General features: G+C 30.9%; 3 protein-coding genes across 3 annotated transcripts in view; 1 reads left to right on the top strand and 2 right to left on the bottom strand.

The window, feature by feature from the left end:
• LOC107444550 (polycystin-2) overlaps positions 1 to 16,011 on the bottom strand; it is a 38,760-nt gene that overhangs the window by 5,450 nt on the left and 17,299 nt on the right. Inside the window, exons 3-15 of the mRNA XM_043038750.2 lie at positions 15,510 to 15,640; positions 12,970 to 13,220; positions 11,609 to 11,833; positions 9,897 to 10,059; positions 9,726 to 9,791; positions 8,372 to 8,602; positions 6,857 to 6,978; positions 5,656 to 5,776; positions 5,399 to 5,497; positions 4,131 to 4,261; positions 2,549 to 2,788; positions 1,223 to 1,370; positions 1,011 to 1,116 (exon numbers count right to left, since the gene is read on the bottom strand). Of these exons, the coding sequence (XP_042894684.1) occupies positions 1,012 to 1,116; positions 1,223 to 1,370; positions 2,549 to 2,788; positions 4,131 to 4,261; positions 5,399 to 5,497; positions 5,656 to 5,776; positions 6,857 to 6,978; positions 8,372 to 8,602; positions 9,726 to 9,791; positions 9,897 to 10,059; positions 11,609 to 11,833; positions 12,970 to 13,220; positions 15,510 to 15,640 (2,033 nt within the window). The 3' untranslated portion in view covers position 1,011. The remainder of the gene's footprint in view (positions 1 to 1,010; positions 1,117 to 1,222; positions 1,371 to 2,548; positions 2,789 to 4,130; positions 4,262 to 5,398; positions 5,498 to 5,655; positions 5,777 to 6,856; positions 6,979 to 8,371; positions 8,603 to 9,725; positions 9,792 to 9,896; positions 10,060 to 11,608; positions 11,834 to 12,969; positions 13,221 to 15,509; positions 15,641 to 16,011) is intronic.
• The window catches only part of LOC107444554 (ELAV-like protein 1), a 46,979-nt gene that overhangs the window by 16,510 nt on the left and 14,458 nt on the right, over positions 1 to 16,011 (bottom strand). The window lies entirely within an intron of this gene.
• Positions 2,666 to 16,011, top strand: part of LOC107444553 (Myosin 61F) — a 97,293-nt gene continuing 83,947 nt past the window's right edge. Inside the window, exon 1 of the mRNA XM_071179718.1 lies at positions 2,666 to 2,801. The gene's annotated coding sequence lies outside the window, so the exon portion shown is untranslated. The remainder of the gene's footprint in view (positions 2,802 to 16,011) is intronic.

Genomic DNA, 16,011 nt, shown 5'->3' with positions numbered 1-16,011 from the left:
AGCAAATAAAAATTTATATTCAAGTGAGCAAACAGCAAAATGTTTTGAAACTAAAATTAATCATTAAGGACAAGAAGAGCACATAAGGGATTGAAGTCATCAAGAACCAGTTTGTTTGTGTAAAGAGACGGAAATACATTTGTTCTTCAATTCACTATCAAATACATTAATTTTACATGATGTTTAATCTCTGATTTGCTTTTATCGTCCATATAATGATTATTTAAAGTATTGAAAATTTCTATGTTCTTTCTTACATAAATATTAATTTGTGATCACAAGGAAATATAGTTTTTTAGCATCAATTTTTTCAAGTTTTCTAAAAATATATGTTACATGTGGTCGTTTTGAAACACAATAATTTTAAGTTTAACTGGTTACCTTTAATGGGTGCAGCAAATTAGAATGACAATTTAATAATTCATCAAACAAGATCTTGATACTTAATTATTATGTGAGCAAGCATTATGCTGAAAATCAAATGTAACCGGCAGTTAGTAAATGATGTCGCATCTATTTCTTAATGTTTTTTACCATCTTTGTCACAAAGTGTCTCACTTCACCATACCACCTTGTCACATATGTAATAGTTTATGGAATATATCACGCTATGTCACATAGAAATGTATACTAACAGTTAAGGAACAAAATAGATGTTACAGATCATATTTTCAACTTTAATAGCATGTTTCAGTGATTTGTGCGCATAATAACAATAATAATCAGATACTTTCATAACAATAATTTTTTAACAGTATTTTAACGATGTTTTTTTAAACAAGAATACTTTTTTATGAAAAAAAAACATAAAAATTAATAATGTACAAAACTATTTGAGCTACTGATTTTAAATATTTTCTCTTTAAAACAAAATGCATGATGTCAAATTTTTCGTGATCTCTCCTTCCACTTAAGTAATCTTGACAACATTTCATGAATATTGTCCTTCCTCTTAAAGACCTTAATCTGTGGAAGACACCTAACTTATAAGAAATAGAGAAAAAAATTACTTTATCGGCGCATGTTGAGGGATTGGTCAGAATCCCATCGTTGCAACTCTTCTCTCACAAGTTGTTCCATTTGCTGCCTCTTAGCTTTCTCATCTAAATTATCACTCTGAGGAAATAAACATATAGTTAGTTTAACCAGAAATAAAGTACACCAGCAAACATATTAAATTCAAAACGAAAATTTAAAAATGGATTGTATAAACTTAATTTACATCTGAAATTGAGTTCAGAATCTTATTCATGTTTTCCCGCCTTTTCACTTTCGCCTTCTCCATACCTTCCATTTTCACCAAAACAGCATCAATCTTGGACACAATGCTTCCAATAGAATGTTCCATTCTGTCCACACGACGTGTAAGCCTTTTGAAATAATAAAAAAAATTTTAGTAAATGTTTTCCTTTATCAAAATATTAATTATGAATAAAAATGCAGAAAATACTTTGACCATAAAGTGTCAATCTATGTCAGTAATATCATGGCTAATAAATTTTTTAAAATTTTTTTATTTACCCTTTGATGCATGTGGGACACCGATGTCCCTTACATATTTATTAAGATGCTCTACTTATAAGCAAAAGTATAATTTGGCATTTTTTAATAACAAAAACTGTCTGAGAGTTAGGTACTAAAAAAAATCTGTTAGATTATTGGAATTATATTTGTACTGAAATATAAAAATCCAAAAAAAAGTAGATTGACTCAGTAGACCTTTAGTAGTAGACCTTTAACTCAGAAAGAGACACTGATGTTTCATAACCTATGGTTCACACAGTTTCATTAGCATAAATTAATTAAATGCTAAATAAAATATTTTTCACTTATTTTGACCAAACTTGGTTCAAAATGAGAGGAAAAAATTTAACTGCAACAAATATTGTGCGAGCAAGTGAAGTAAGACGTCAGCCGAAAGATATGTCAAGAAACCGTCTAATAGCAATTTAGTGCAAAATGTGTTATTTTTAAAGAGAAATGGTCAAACTAAATATGCTGCCTCATATGTACTACTATAACTATGTGCAGCTGAAAGTATTCTTTATTCTTTTAAAAACGTGTGTCTTATATCCATTTGAAACTGTTCAACCTTGCGTAGTACTCTGGCCTACCAAGTATGTAAGAAAAAGCAAAATCTTCAAATAAATAACATTTTGTAAAAGTAAAGTAGAAAATTTAAATTCAGCAACAATTCAAAAAAAAAAAAAATAATAATAAGTAAAGAGATTTAATCATGATTATTTAAAAAAACAAACAAAAAAACTAGACAATAGCAATGCATGAAAATTCAAATTTCGCTGTAATAATCAGATCATGTGTTTTTACATTTTTTTCAGTAAATTTTTGTTGTTGATTGATTAATAAATCATTTAACTACATCTATTTTATTATCTTTTAAATAATGAACTATATGTACTGTTTTGTGGATCAATCACTTCAAAAATTCTTTGCCAATAGGAAATTGACTCAGGTAAACAAGTAAATTATTTTCAAATAGGCAAACTAATTTTTACATCTTTGAAAACTCATTATCTTTCACACTTACACATTAAACTCATCAGCAGGAACGCCAGATCCCCCTCGTCCCTGCATAGCGGCAGTCACAGGCCTAGAGACATCAGAAGCAACCATACTCTGTTGGTTGTTAATCTCATCATCCAGTTGTAGTTTCTGTCCTTCCAAATCAGCAAACATTTGTAGTGTCTCTTTTTCATCTAGTTCTCTGTTTCCATCCACATCATACTTGGCAAACAGCATTTCAATCTCCAGGTCAGAGAGATTTCTCCTGCAAAATTAAAGTGAGTGCAATTAAGTGCATAATTTACTATTTAATCCTTAATATATATATATATATACATACATAATGGTGTGTGATTTAGAAGATCAAATTTAGAGCTATATCAATCATATAATGAACCTGTCATTATTAACTTAATTAAACAACAAAGAATAAAATGGGCAGGCCACGTTATCAGAATGGACGAAGACCATGCCACAAAAAGAGTTCTCAATGTCAGACCAGTTGGCACATGAAAAAGAGGCAGGCCGAATTTGAGATGGATAGAGGGCCTGGAGAAAGCCCTTTTGGTCTTAAAAACAAAAAATTGGAGAACACTAGCAAAAAAAAGGTTAGCCTGGAAAAAACTTCTTGAGAAGGCCAAGGCTCACCCTGGGCTGTCAAGCCATTGATGATATATATATATATGTATATAATAGAGTGTTCATAATCACTGTATTTAATATATAATTTTAGAATTCAAGTAAGAAATACATATTAAGGGTCACAAATAAATATTTAAGTTAGGGAAAAGGAAATGATTACAGAAATTTGACAAATCACTATTGAGGAAGGTGGTATTCAACGCATGCAATCGTGTTAGATTACTGAAGAAAACAGAGCAATGTTGACAATCGATTATTCGATACATTCAATTTTAGCAGGCAATTAAACCGGTTTTGAGGATCTTCATCTCACCTTCTATAATAGTGATTCCTCAAATTTTCATAATGTCTTATAACTGACTTTATAAATATCTCCATTCTAATAAAATATTATTCTCACCAAATTCGTAAAGGATAGAAAAAATACATTTATTAAACACCATCCCAGTATAACTTAGTATATAAAATTCAATATCTATAGTAATTATTAACTTAAAACAATGATTTCAGAAAAATTAAATATTATGTTACATATCAACTGTTTTGTTTTTCCTATCAACCTTTTCTAAGGTAAATATGGTTAAGTGTTAATTTCTTTTTATGATTAATTGTTGAAATTCCCACCGTGTTGTATCGCATAATAAACTTAATTTAATTTCTTTTTTCTATAGTTGGGAAAGATACTCTAGGGTAGGAAACAAAATATTTGTGTTCTGCTCTATACCCAGTTTTTACAAAATCTTATAATATATATGGAATATAGATACTGTCAAATATTAAGCGTTTCAATAGTTGAAATCTTACTCTTATCTTGCGGCTTAAAATCATAAAATGAATTCAATTAGTAAGAAGTTATAGATTAGAGAGGGCTTACTAACAAAATAGATCTTACAAAAGATTTAAATTTGAGGGCCCCTTTTACTGAAGAATAAGTATTGAAAGATAATAACTTATTGAAAACTTACGCCTTTAATTGTTGTCGAACTTCTTGATATGTTAGTTTCTTATCACCATCAGAGTCTGCGAACTTCAGAGCATTTTGTATATCTTGAATCTTGTCCCGTTTACCAAGTTTTCCAAGAATGTTATTGTAGCCCTAAAATGAAAAAAAAATTATCAATGACAATAGCATACAAACTGGTTGAAAATTAGAGTATCATAAATAGAGGGAGTTTCATTATGAATACAGAGTGTTCTGTAATCACTTTAATGTATATTTTTAGAATCCTTTTAAAAATGAAGTACACATATTAGGGGCTGTAATTTATCTTTATCAAGGAAAAAACAAAACGCTTTGGAAATCTGTCAAATCAGTAGTATAGAAGGCAAGACTGAAATCATGAAAACTTGTTTAATTGCCTGAAATTGAGGTGTCTTCATAATCTCTCTTTTTTGCACAGACACTCTTTATGACAACTCCTAAGATGCATGCTTTTTTACTTCATTTTTGAGAATAAATTTAAAAGTATATTATTGTAAAAATGAACTTTAAAAACTAAGCTCTTTAAGGGTTGCAATCTAATTTTTAGGTGATAAAAAATTTTGACTCTTTATTAATGAAATTAGAAGATACAAAAGAAGGATTAAAATAATAAAAAACTAGTTTATTTGCCTAAGACAACTGGAATGTATTAGTTTTTTGCAACTAACTGTCTTTAAGCAAGATATATCTTTAAATAAACCAGTTTCAAATGATTTTAACCCTTCCCTTGCTCTTTATCGTCCTCAATAAGATTTGGTCTAAATTTAAAAACATTAGTAAATTAATGTGAATAAATTTAAGCTAACATGCATAGTTATTAAATATTATTTTTTATAATATAGATTCCAAAAACATTTATTAAGGTCAATCAGTATATTACACCTTTAAGTGATAAATAAGTTACATCCATTTCCCCAGAGAATTATAATATATAATCTAAGTTCGTAGTAAAAGTACAGTTAAAGAATCTTTGAAAAGCAAATACCTATCTCTCTTTTCTATATATATATATATTCCTGATTCTTCTATAACCCTATGAGAACAAAAATTTCCTCTTCCATTTCAACAGAAAATCTAAATTGTTTACATACATAGGAAAAGTATGATCAAAACACCAAGCAACACACAGTGTGAAATTCGGGAATTAAAAAAATTAACAAAAAAAAAATCCATTTTTATAAAAGAGATTTAAGAGAGGTTCGTACAGAAAAAAAGGAGTGAATATTAAAACAATTGGACAAAGGAACTCACCTTTTTGAAGAAGTCTGCAATTTCGAATTCACTATTAGAATTAGCAATTTCTGATTTTACTTCAGCATAGGTATCGTTAATGATGGCCAAGAACATATTCTGTGGGAGAAGAATTTATTTTTAAGTAATGCATTTAGTAAGAGAAAGTAACTAAGTAAAAATAAAAAAAAATATATGCTACTTTTGTGATATGCATAATTTTCATAATAAAATTAAATCTAAGTAACTATTTAAGAAAAAGTGAATAAATTAGTTACCATTAAAACGAAGAATACGAAGAAAATGTAACTCAGGAAATATATAGGTCCCAGTACTCTGTTGGCATTCTCCAATGCCTCAAAATCGAAATCTCCCAATATGAGGCGGAGTAACGCAAATCTGAAACAATATTTTATTACTTCAGATGAAATTTTATGCAGATTGTTCTGTTATAACTACAATTAATAGAATTTTTGTTGTTGTTATTAATGCAACTTGCTAATACCTTCACGCCTGCTTGAAATAGAGAAAATTTTTAAGCAGAGGGTGTGTTTCTTGTTTTTTCTGTGGCGCCATCTATGGTCAAGAATACGACTTCAGCCACACACACGTCACAGCCCGTTTTACAGACAGGACCCAATTATACTCCACTAATTCAATTTGAATTATACTCCACTGACCTGAACCAGAAAACAACCAATCTGCAATTCAGTATCCCCAGAGGTATTGATTTATGGGAATTTGGAATACTTTATGGTCCTGATAGACTTAACATGCACCAGTAACCATTAAATACACTAGGATTCTTTGGCCGGTGGGATTCGAACTCACGCTTTCGCGTCTGCGAGCCCACGTATCCGACCAACCAGGCTATCTCGGTTCATAAAATTTTTAAAATCCTTTTCAAAAAAGTATGCATATTAGGTCTTAAAAGGCATTAAAAATTATAAAATAACTGTTTAATAATAGAAAAACAAAAATGGTAATTAAACCAGACAAATCTCTACTGAGAAGGGTGAGACTGAGAACATCAAAGCTTGTTTAATTTCTGACTAGAAAATTTTCTCCAGGCAATCAAACTGGTTTTGATGTTATTAGTCTTCCTTACTAGTGTGTTATTAGATCTCGACAGCGTTGTTTCTTTTCTTTTGTTTCAATATTAATTTCCAACCTTTAATTTGCTTTTGAAACTTTAAAACATTTTAAACTTTATTTTTGCGAAAAATTATAAAAAAATATGTATTAAAGGCAGACATTACAAAACACTCATTATGCATTAAGTGCAAAAAGAACACTTGTTAAAATTGGCAACATGTTATATGGGACGTGGTAGTCAAGAGGTTACAACATCCGACTTTGGTCCAGAGGGACCAGGGTTTGATCCTTAAAGACACACTGAGTACATGCGATATGCGTGCTCGTAAAATCTGTGGAATCAAGTCCTATAAAAAGAAGAAGAATTGATACTTGATTACTTACACAGCTGTACCAAATGTGCTAAACTCTTTCACAATACTTCCAAATAAAAGGTAACCAAGTTGAGCGAAGGCAAAAAATACAATGAAGAACATAACAGCAAATCCTCCAATGTCTTTGGAGCACTGAAAAAGTAAAAATTTAAGTTAAAAATCAAAATTTAAATTAAAAAACACAATTTAATATAAAAATCAGTGTTTAGTAAAGCAATTATTATAGAAAATATAATAAAAGCTTGTAATATTGCCTTTATATAAGAATTGCAATTGCCAATTAATATGTCAATTTTGTCAACTTCAAAATTTTTCATTGTTAAAAAAATTTCTGTCAAGAGTTTTTTCATCTATTTATGTTGGTGCTTCAAATGCTAATAATAACCTTAATGTAGAAAAACTATACTGTCATACTTTTTTCCCCTCATACATTTTCCTAGCAGTGATAAAAAAAAGTAAAAATAATCACTATTCTAACATTGCCCTTAAATAAAGAAAATTTCCTGTCAAATTTTTAAGATTAAATGTTAATTAAATTAAAACATAATTTGAAGCCTGTATTCTAACTTTAGAGCTTAAGTAACATTTGTGCAGTCTGTCTTTTATATAATTTTTTAAGAAAATAAATTATAAATAAATTTTTTATTTACATAAATTAAACAGTGTGCAAAAAAAGTAAACATCCTGAATAACTCTTGATTTAATGATCAAATTTACAGACACTAGGATTTAATCTCAATGATTCGTGGGCTTAACCTTTAATAAGTTAATTAATTAGTGAAGATAACATTTTATTTTATAAAATCAAATACAAAATCACGCTTTTTCAGAATAAAAATATCTTTGGGGTGGATTCTAATTCTTGAATTTAAAATATGGGGGTTGAAGTAAGCTCGAAAATAAAAACCGAATAACAAATTGTTCGCACATGATTATAAAACACGTTCATCCAAAGAAAACGATACATAGAAAATTATTTATAATTATTTACTATTTTTTTAATAAAGAGTTAAGAATTTTTTAATTTTAATGAATTTGAATTTTTACACTAGTACTTAAATCCATTTAATTATTTTTAAAATCCAAAATCGAAAATTTGACGGAAATTAGTAGTTTATAAGTAAAAATGTAAAAGTACGACTTCTTTGAGATGGCACAAATAAGTAAAAAGCGAAACTAACATTAAGGGGTGAAAATGCTCGACCATTCTCATCAAATTATTGGGGAAATATTTTCTAAATTGCAACTACTCAGACCCTGTTTTGAGTGACAAGAATCTGAATTTGTCAAAAAAAAGTATTTTTTTAGTGGAAGTATATTTTTGTACCTGATTTCGTAACTTAAAATATCATCTGTATTAATAAATCAGCATAATTACCCACAGCAAATAGATTCTGCTGTGATTAGACCCCTCGAACCATTGAGTCCTAGCATTTGAAAATCCAATCATTAAATCAAAAATTATTCAGGGTGTTTTTTTTCCTGTATAAGGAATTAATAATTTTATATAAATGGAGAAAATTACTCTAGACAAAGTGGAGGAGAGCTGAGTCATAGTTTTGTTGAAACTGATGTATTTAAAAACTTTTATCCAAGCGATGAAAATATCTACTGCTATAGCATTATTATACTGCATTTGCCAGAATCCTAAAAACTCGAAATCCGGGAAAATGTCCGGTTTACTCAAGAGTTCTTCCAGCATATTATCAACCACTATTGTTCTTAATGCAGAAAAGGCTATGCAAACCAAGGAAACCTGAAAAGAGAATAAATAATTAAACTTTTTCTACATGAACAAACTCATTTGGTTCATGAACATTATGTAAGGTGTTCTTTCATAACCAATCTTATTATATCTTTGTATAATCTTAAAAAATATTTCATTAAGAAGTCACGAAATAGTATTGTAATGAGTTTGACCTATTGATATAGTTAAAGCGAAGGTGGGAATTAATTATTATTTGACCGTGAATCCGAATAATAAAATTTTTAGTACATTTAAAAACAGGCAGAATATAACATTTTTGTAAGACCTTAAGGCCTAAAAAATTTATATTGTATGAAAAACATATATTTCATGAATAAAAAACATATTTTCTTTAAAAATTTCTTTTTTTTTGGTATTTGATATTTCATTGAAAGCAGAAAGTGGTCAAAATGTCATTTGAAGATAACTTTTATTTTCAACAATCATGAATCATACTGTGTATGGCAAAAAGCTCCAAATGGAATAAGAGCACTCTAGCTAGTTGGAAATTAATCGAAATTTAGATTAATGAAAAATTATATTTGGTGATAAAATGACAACAAAAGTTCTGCTTGTATTGGTAAGGAAACGATTAAAAAGTGTATTGTTTTCCAGAGCAAGTAGGCACATAACTAATCAGAAAGTCATTAAAATTTCGATTAATCATAAAATCTGGTTGCACAAAATGATTAAAACTTGGTAAATATTTAATTATAAATTATTGTATTATGTAAAAATTTCAATGCTCTAGCTAGTCGGAAAGTAGTTGAAATTCCGATTGAAAGATTTCACACTCACTCCTTGACAAGAAATGGGGTAATAAAAATTTAGCAAAAAAATATCCTCAGTGAAAGTTGAATGCATTTTAGCATTATTTGACAAAAGACTGGGTTTTGATGGTTTTAATTCCTCCCTTGCTCTTATCCATATTAATGTTGTTTTATTCTGATTAAATAATGTTTTGTTTTTTTCTGAATATTAATTTGCAGTCTAATGTAAATTTTTTTTTGCTTACATTTTTATAAAGATTTTAAAAGTATTATAATAAAAGCATGGATTAAAAAACATCTTGTACTCTTTAATGATATAAGGTAAACTATATGCAGTGATTTCAATTCTAAGATTTACGTACCAAAATAACCATAAGATCAAGAATATTCCAAACTTCAGAAAAATAGGAGCAGCCATTTTTCTTGATCTGTACGAAAATGACATATATTATTTTTCTTTCATTTTAAAACAATTATTTATTTAATGAAAAATAACCAACAAAATTAAGCTATTAATAATCATAAATAATTACTTCGAGGGACTCTTCAACGATGTAATAAAGAATGAAAAGAACTATTGTAACTTCACAAGCCATAATGAAATAATCATATGGATTGACATATCTGAGTAGTTTCACAGTTCGAAAACTCCAAGATGGAATCATACCCCCCGTGGCTGGAAATTCAAAACATAATCTGAAAATAAAAATAAAAATAAACTGTGGTACAAACAAATAACTTTAAAAATTTTGAACTGTTGAATGAAAACTATTTAATATTATAAAATGAAAACTATAGAATTAAAGTGTAGAATTGAATAAGTAAAATCTTATAATTCTGCATCCATGTTTACATAAAAAATTTAAAAAAAAGCTTCATATTAGTTTTACAGAAAACTTTTTAAATAAAATTTTTCAAATAACAGAGCAATTGTTAATAGTTCAATAGTCGCAGGTTATGGCACTGCACATTGTGAAGGCCGGAGTTTTATCTCTGGTGTTGGCTTGAAGCCCACGCAGCTTCAGATGGATTGGTACAAGTGTGTCTGAGAAGTAAAAATGGCTGGTGCGCAATACAGGCCACAGTGCCGCTATCATGCCGTTTATCTCGAAAATGTGAAAACTTCACTTCCATGACCTGCTTGGCTTTGTCCCAGGTGTTGGGTTGAAGCCCACGCTGCTTCAGCTTGATGAGTATTGGTTTGTCTGGGAAGTAAAAGCAGCTGGTGCGCGATACACATCACAGTGGCATTATCAGACCATTTATCTCGAAAATGTGAAAGCTTAACTTCTATGACCAGTAAGTAAAAGAATACAAAATATTTAATTCTATAATATCAGAACTTTCTTTGAAAGAAACGAGCAAAGCAGCAGAATTTTCAGAAGAAAGAATAATTGAAGCAATAAACAAAAAAGAGAACAATGGAAATAAAAATATGGCCACTGAAGCCGACGTCTTCAGGGGGTACCAGCTCCGGAAGACATTAAACAAAACCTTTTCTATTGAGAGAGCCAGACAAATGTCAAAATTTGTACCCTCAGTACCCCGAAGGTTTTGCAAAAGTCTGGGAAAAATACAAGAAATACATAAAATCAAATCAGAAAAGAAATTTCAAACAAACCCTTGAGAATATAATAAAAAAATGAAGTTATTTTTGTAGGGCTCAGTTCAGTTTTGCATTATTATATTCTCAAGATTTTGTTTGAAATTTCTCTTCTGATTTGATTTTATGTATTTTTCCTGGACTTTTGCAAAAAATTTGGGGTACCGAGGGAGCAAATTTTCGACATTTGTCTGGCTCTCTCAATAGAAAAGGTTTTGCTCTATGGCTTCTGGAGCTGGTCCCCCCAGAAGACGTCTGCTTCGGTGGCCATATTTTTACTTCATTCGTTTTATTTTTTCTTTATTGCTTCTATGACCAGCTTGGTTTTATCTCTCGTGTAAGCGTAGTACAGAGACTATAATGCCATTATTGTGTCATTTGTTTTGAAATCATGAAACCTTAATCTCCATGAACCCCTTGGTGGTCAACTAGCTGTGGTCAGAGTGCTTTACTTTACTTTTCGCAATCAGAACAATAATTCATTTCCATCTTTGTGTTAAATACTGAATATTTTTTTTTAAAAATAGTTTCTTTTATCTCCTCTATTTTTAGATATTAGTTGTGAGTAGAGTATTTTAAACAGTAGTAAGTCCTAAGAGAAATGCTTGCAAAAAAATTAAGATAGTACTTAAAGTTACTTACTTTACAACACAAAATAAGTTTAAATTAGCATTGTAAATAGTAAAATCGATCATCACTGCACGCGTTGCTCTTGAAATCCACAAATTCTGCTTAAGTATCTCCAATCGTGCCAGAGCTTGTTTTTTCGATATTCCAAGATCCCTAAAAGAGCCGGCTCCTGTATAGGTGGCTAGAAGTGCCCAGTGGTTGGAGCCATTCATTTCCTTCTCTGTGTGGTAAACCCATCTAAAGTACAATAAGAGAGAAGTAAAATAGGAGAAGTAAAGTACAAAAGGAGAACAAAAATGTTCATACATATCTAGACTATAGTAAAACAAACCAATAATTAATTTACTAGTAACTAGATACTACTAGTAAGTTATCTCAGCTAGCAAAGGATGATATGTATATAGAGAGAGGAAACAATATTTAAACTATATGAATGCTTTTTTTCTTCTAATGGCCGGCATTGAATTCTTATGTTCTTTGCCTAGGAAGATGCCGGAAGTATTACTCATTTAACGTTACCCAAGGGGCACCTGTGAACCTAAGTTACGAAGGCGAGCAACATTACCCACGCTGCACTGCCACAGATACCCGTTTATAGGGTGGGCAACATTCACACAATATAGAGCAATACACAGAGGGAAACGTCAATGCTCTGAGCCGGATTCGAACCCGCAGAGCAGTCAGGCATGCTAACCGCTCGACCATCTGGCTGGCAACTATATGAATGTAAACTTTGATAACTTTTGAGCGATTGCGAGATTCGGTTAAAAACTTGGCAGTTGAACGTGGATGTATGATGGAATATTTTTTCCAACAATAATACTCATTCTCTTGTTGGTTTTCCGATGAAAATGCAGAAATGCAACATTGTTAAATGAAAATTGATCAACAAAGCCACCCTATTCTCCCAATCTCAAGCCTTGTGAATTTTTTTGTGAGACAAGCAAAAAGAGACTAAGTTGGAGCAGATAACTCCAAATCCATTGCAGTACTGTCATTCAGGAGATCATCCAAAGTATCGCTATCTCAAAACTTCTAGCAAATTTTGCAGCATTTAACTATTTATCTGCAGCATACCACATCAAGCATGTTACACATGTTATAAACTAAATGCGTATATCTGTACACTGAGCTTTGTAAAGGATTGGGTTAACTTAAAGCCAATTCTGCTTCAGACAGATGGGTAGCAGCTTGTCTGAGAAATAAAGGCGGCATATGCGTCCCCTCAAAATCACGGAGTGTCAATCCGCATGAACCCATTTGTCCATAAAGGCTGTTCGTAAATGCTTTACTCTTCAGCTCAATGATTGTAAATAGTTATTAGTAAATAAGCTAACATAAAACAAGAAAAATTCAAAATTTTTAATACTAACGCTGATCCGTTCATTAATCCAAAAGGTTCTTGATCTTCTATATGAGGATTATACACATCATAACATTGAGTTATGGCTTTTTTGAAATCTGAATGGACATTGCAGGAATCATTACGGACCCTCAGTTGTCTAATTCGAGGGGAGCCAAGAAGCCTATTCTCGTATAATATATTCCGGTCATCATTGTTGGTTTCTTGGTCATTATACCAATTTTCCCAGTACAAGTTTTCAACCAACACATCTTTAGCAAACTGAAAATAATAAATGAAAATATGTCAGAATAGAGCAAAACCTTTCTCAAAAAATAAGCATTGCTTAAAATTATACAGATAGGTATTCATTAATCACTGCACTTAATGTATATTTTTAGAATTCTAGTCAAAAAGGAAATAATAAATGTACGCAAATTAATATCTAAGCAAAGAAGACAAAATTTAAAACTTTTAAACTTATTTAATTGCTGGAGATAAGAGAGAGGAGTTAATTTATTAAAGACACATTTAAGCTCCATCAGACAATAAAAAAACATGTTTTTTAACTTATATCCTCGCCTTCTTCAGAGGTGATAAGAAAATGTTGGTAACGTTTTTATATATTTTTCGCAAAAATATCAATTTGCGACCCTCTTTGTGTGCACTTTCGATGACTCATTTTTTCATCGGGCTCGTGAGCGATCTAGAACAGTAAAAATTGGGTTTAAAATGAAACTTCAAACAAAAAAAGGTTTTAACCTCTGAAAAACTGTTAAACACCCTCTTCGTAGTAAGTGGTAAAAAGTTGAACGATCACGCGAGTCGCTTTTAGACGGGAAGAGGAAACGAAGGAAATTTATATATTTCTTACTATACAAATGAAATTTTTTCCATGGAATTCTATGCTAAATCGATTTAAACCAAACCCGTGACACTAAGTATATTAGTTGAGAAGTCATAAGGATTTTATGTATAGAGAGTACAATTTTGTAACTGTGCGCATCTTATATGGCTATTTAGACACGTGAGGCATTGTTTCTGGGGTATGTTTTGAAGCAAAATCGAATGAGATCAAATATGAGTCAATAGGGCTATTATTTCTGAAGTTGCAAGATTATTTATATATAAAAAGTACTGATTTTGACCAGTACCTATTTCGTTTCAGACATTAATATTTAGTTACTATTTAGACCAAGAAAATATATTTCCTATAAAAAATTTTATATATGTAAGACTTTTTTAAAAATTCGATTTCTCAGGAACTATCAGACCGATTTCGCTCAAATTTTTTTATGTTGTAATGTAAAATTACTTTCTTTAAAGTTACATCAACAATTGTATACCTTACAATTCAAAAGCTTTTCGACTAATATTAAATAAAATAATAAATATTTACTAAAGTTATATTTTGCAGGGAAATATCTTTGGATAAATGAACTTTATAGTTGTGTGTAAAACTTTTTCAATCAGCTTAAAGTTTTCGAGATGTGGCGAAATAAGTAAAAAATGACATTAAAGGTCCTAACTTTGGATCGCTCTCCTGACCAAACTATTGGGACCATATTTCCTAGATTGCGGTTATCCCCTATATTTTGGGGACCAGTAATTCGAATCCGACGAAAAACAGATATATTTATCTAGAGAAAGTCCGCTAATTGTCGCATATCCTCTGATCTAATTTAATCGCATATTTGAGGTCACCCACTCTCGTACCATAAGATCGAGTCCTAGAACGTGAAGATCAGATCATCTCATGAAAAGTAATTCAGGATGGTCTGTTTTTTATGCCCACTTATGTAAAATTCTTATTACTTCAAAACTATTAGTTTCATAATCTCCGGATTAATCTCGATTGAGTCAGTAACTAACGCGCGAGGGGCAACTTTTTACCACTTATTACAGAGTTTTGGCTTGAGTCTCTTTGCCCCGTAAGGATAACCATTGAGTTTTTTTCCCCTTCAAGTAACACGAATTCGATCAGTTTTATTGTATTTTATACCCAGGGTTGAACAGTTGACCCAATTCTGAGTTTAGGACTATCAATGTTCAACACAGTAGCCTTGTAATTTCGAACCCAACCTACAAAATTCCTAGATCAAGTATTGGGAGAAGCTAATCTTTATGGAGGGCTTTTTGATGGAACTAACTCGTATTTGCGTTACATGAAGTGGAAAACCACGAAAACCTCCTACGGTTAGCCCGACACCAAGGGGATTCCAAGCCATGATCATTCTACCACTGAGGATATTTTACATCAGCACTGCGGTCGGTGCGAGCTGGATACAGAATTCGTATCGACAAGCAATTCGTATCAAAGGATTCGAACCTGGGTCACTTCATTGGCAGGCAAATGCTCCATTCCCTGAGTAATCACGGAATGATTAGTTTCATTAAAAAAAAAATTCCACCAAGGCGAATTCGTCCTATGGCTTGATCCAAAAGTTCACCTCGTCTTTGGGGTTGGGTTTAAAATTGCAAGGGCGATTGATATAGTAGCTAATCCGATATGGATTTTACACCAGGCATAAAATAAAATAAACATAAATGAAAAGAGGTCTTGACACATACTTTCCAAAAGTCAGTCATTTGAGTAGCTTCTCTCATCGATCCTGATCCATCAGCAAACGATGAATCCAAAAATAATTCACTTATCACTTTCGTTTGGTAATACATAGAGGGATTCATCATACCAAAAGTCACTGTAAAAGTAACATTTTTATGAAACTGGAACTTAGAGTATTCATGTTTGATATTCATATGCAGTTATAATGAAAGAAGCAATTGTGCAGGGTGTCGATGCCCGTAATAATTGGTTTTTCTAATCTCCGTTAAGAACTTTACAATACAAGTTTGATTCGAAGTTAAGAGTTATAAGAGAAGAGTGAGGGGGAAAAATGTTAGAAGAGTTAGAGAGGGGAAAAAAACATTATCGAAATGTGACAAATTATTATCGAGATTGAGTAGATCAGGGAGACATTAAAATAATCTTTAAAGCAGTTGATTAGCGAGAGAAGTGCTCCAAATCTATCTCAATAACGATTTTAGTCGGGAGCTGCTTTTTAATTCCTTT

This window comes from Parasteatoda tepidariorum, chromosome 4 (assembly GCF_043381705.1).
Source record: "Parasteatoda tepidariorum isolate YZ-2023 chromosome 4, CAS_Ptep_4.0, whole genome shotgun sequence".
NCBI lineage: Eukaryota > Metazoa > Arthropoda > Arachnida > Araneae > Theridiidae > Parasteatoda > Parasteatoda tepidariorum.
Note: the sequence above shows the minus strand (reverse complement) of the source record. Positions and strands in the feature narration are given on the sequence as shown.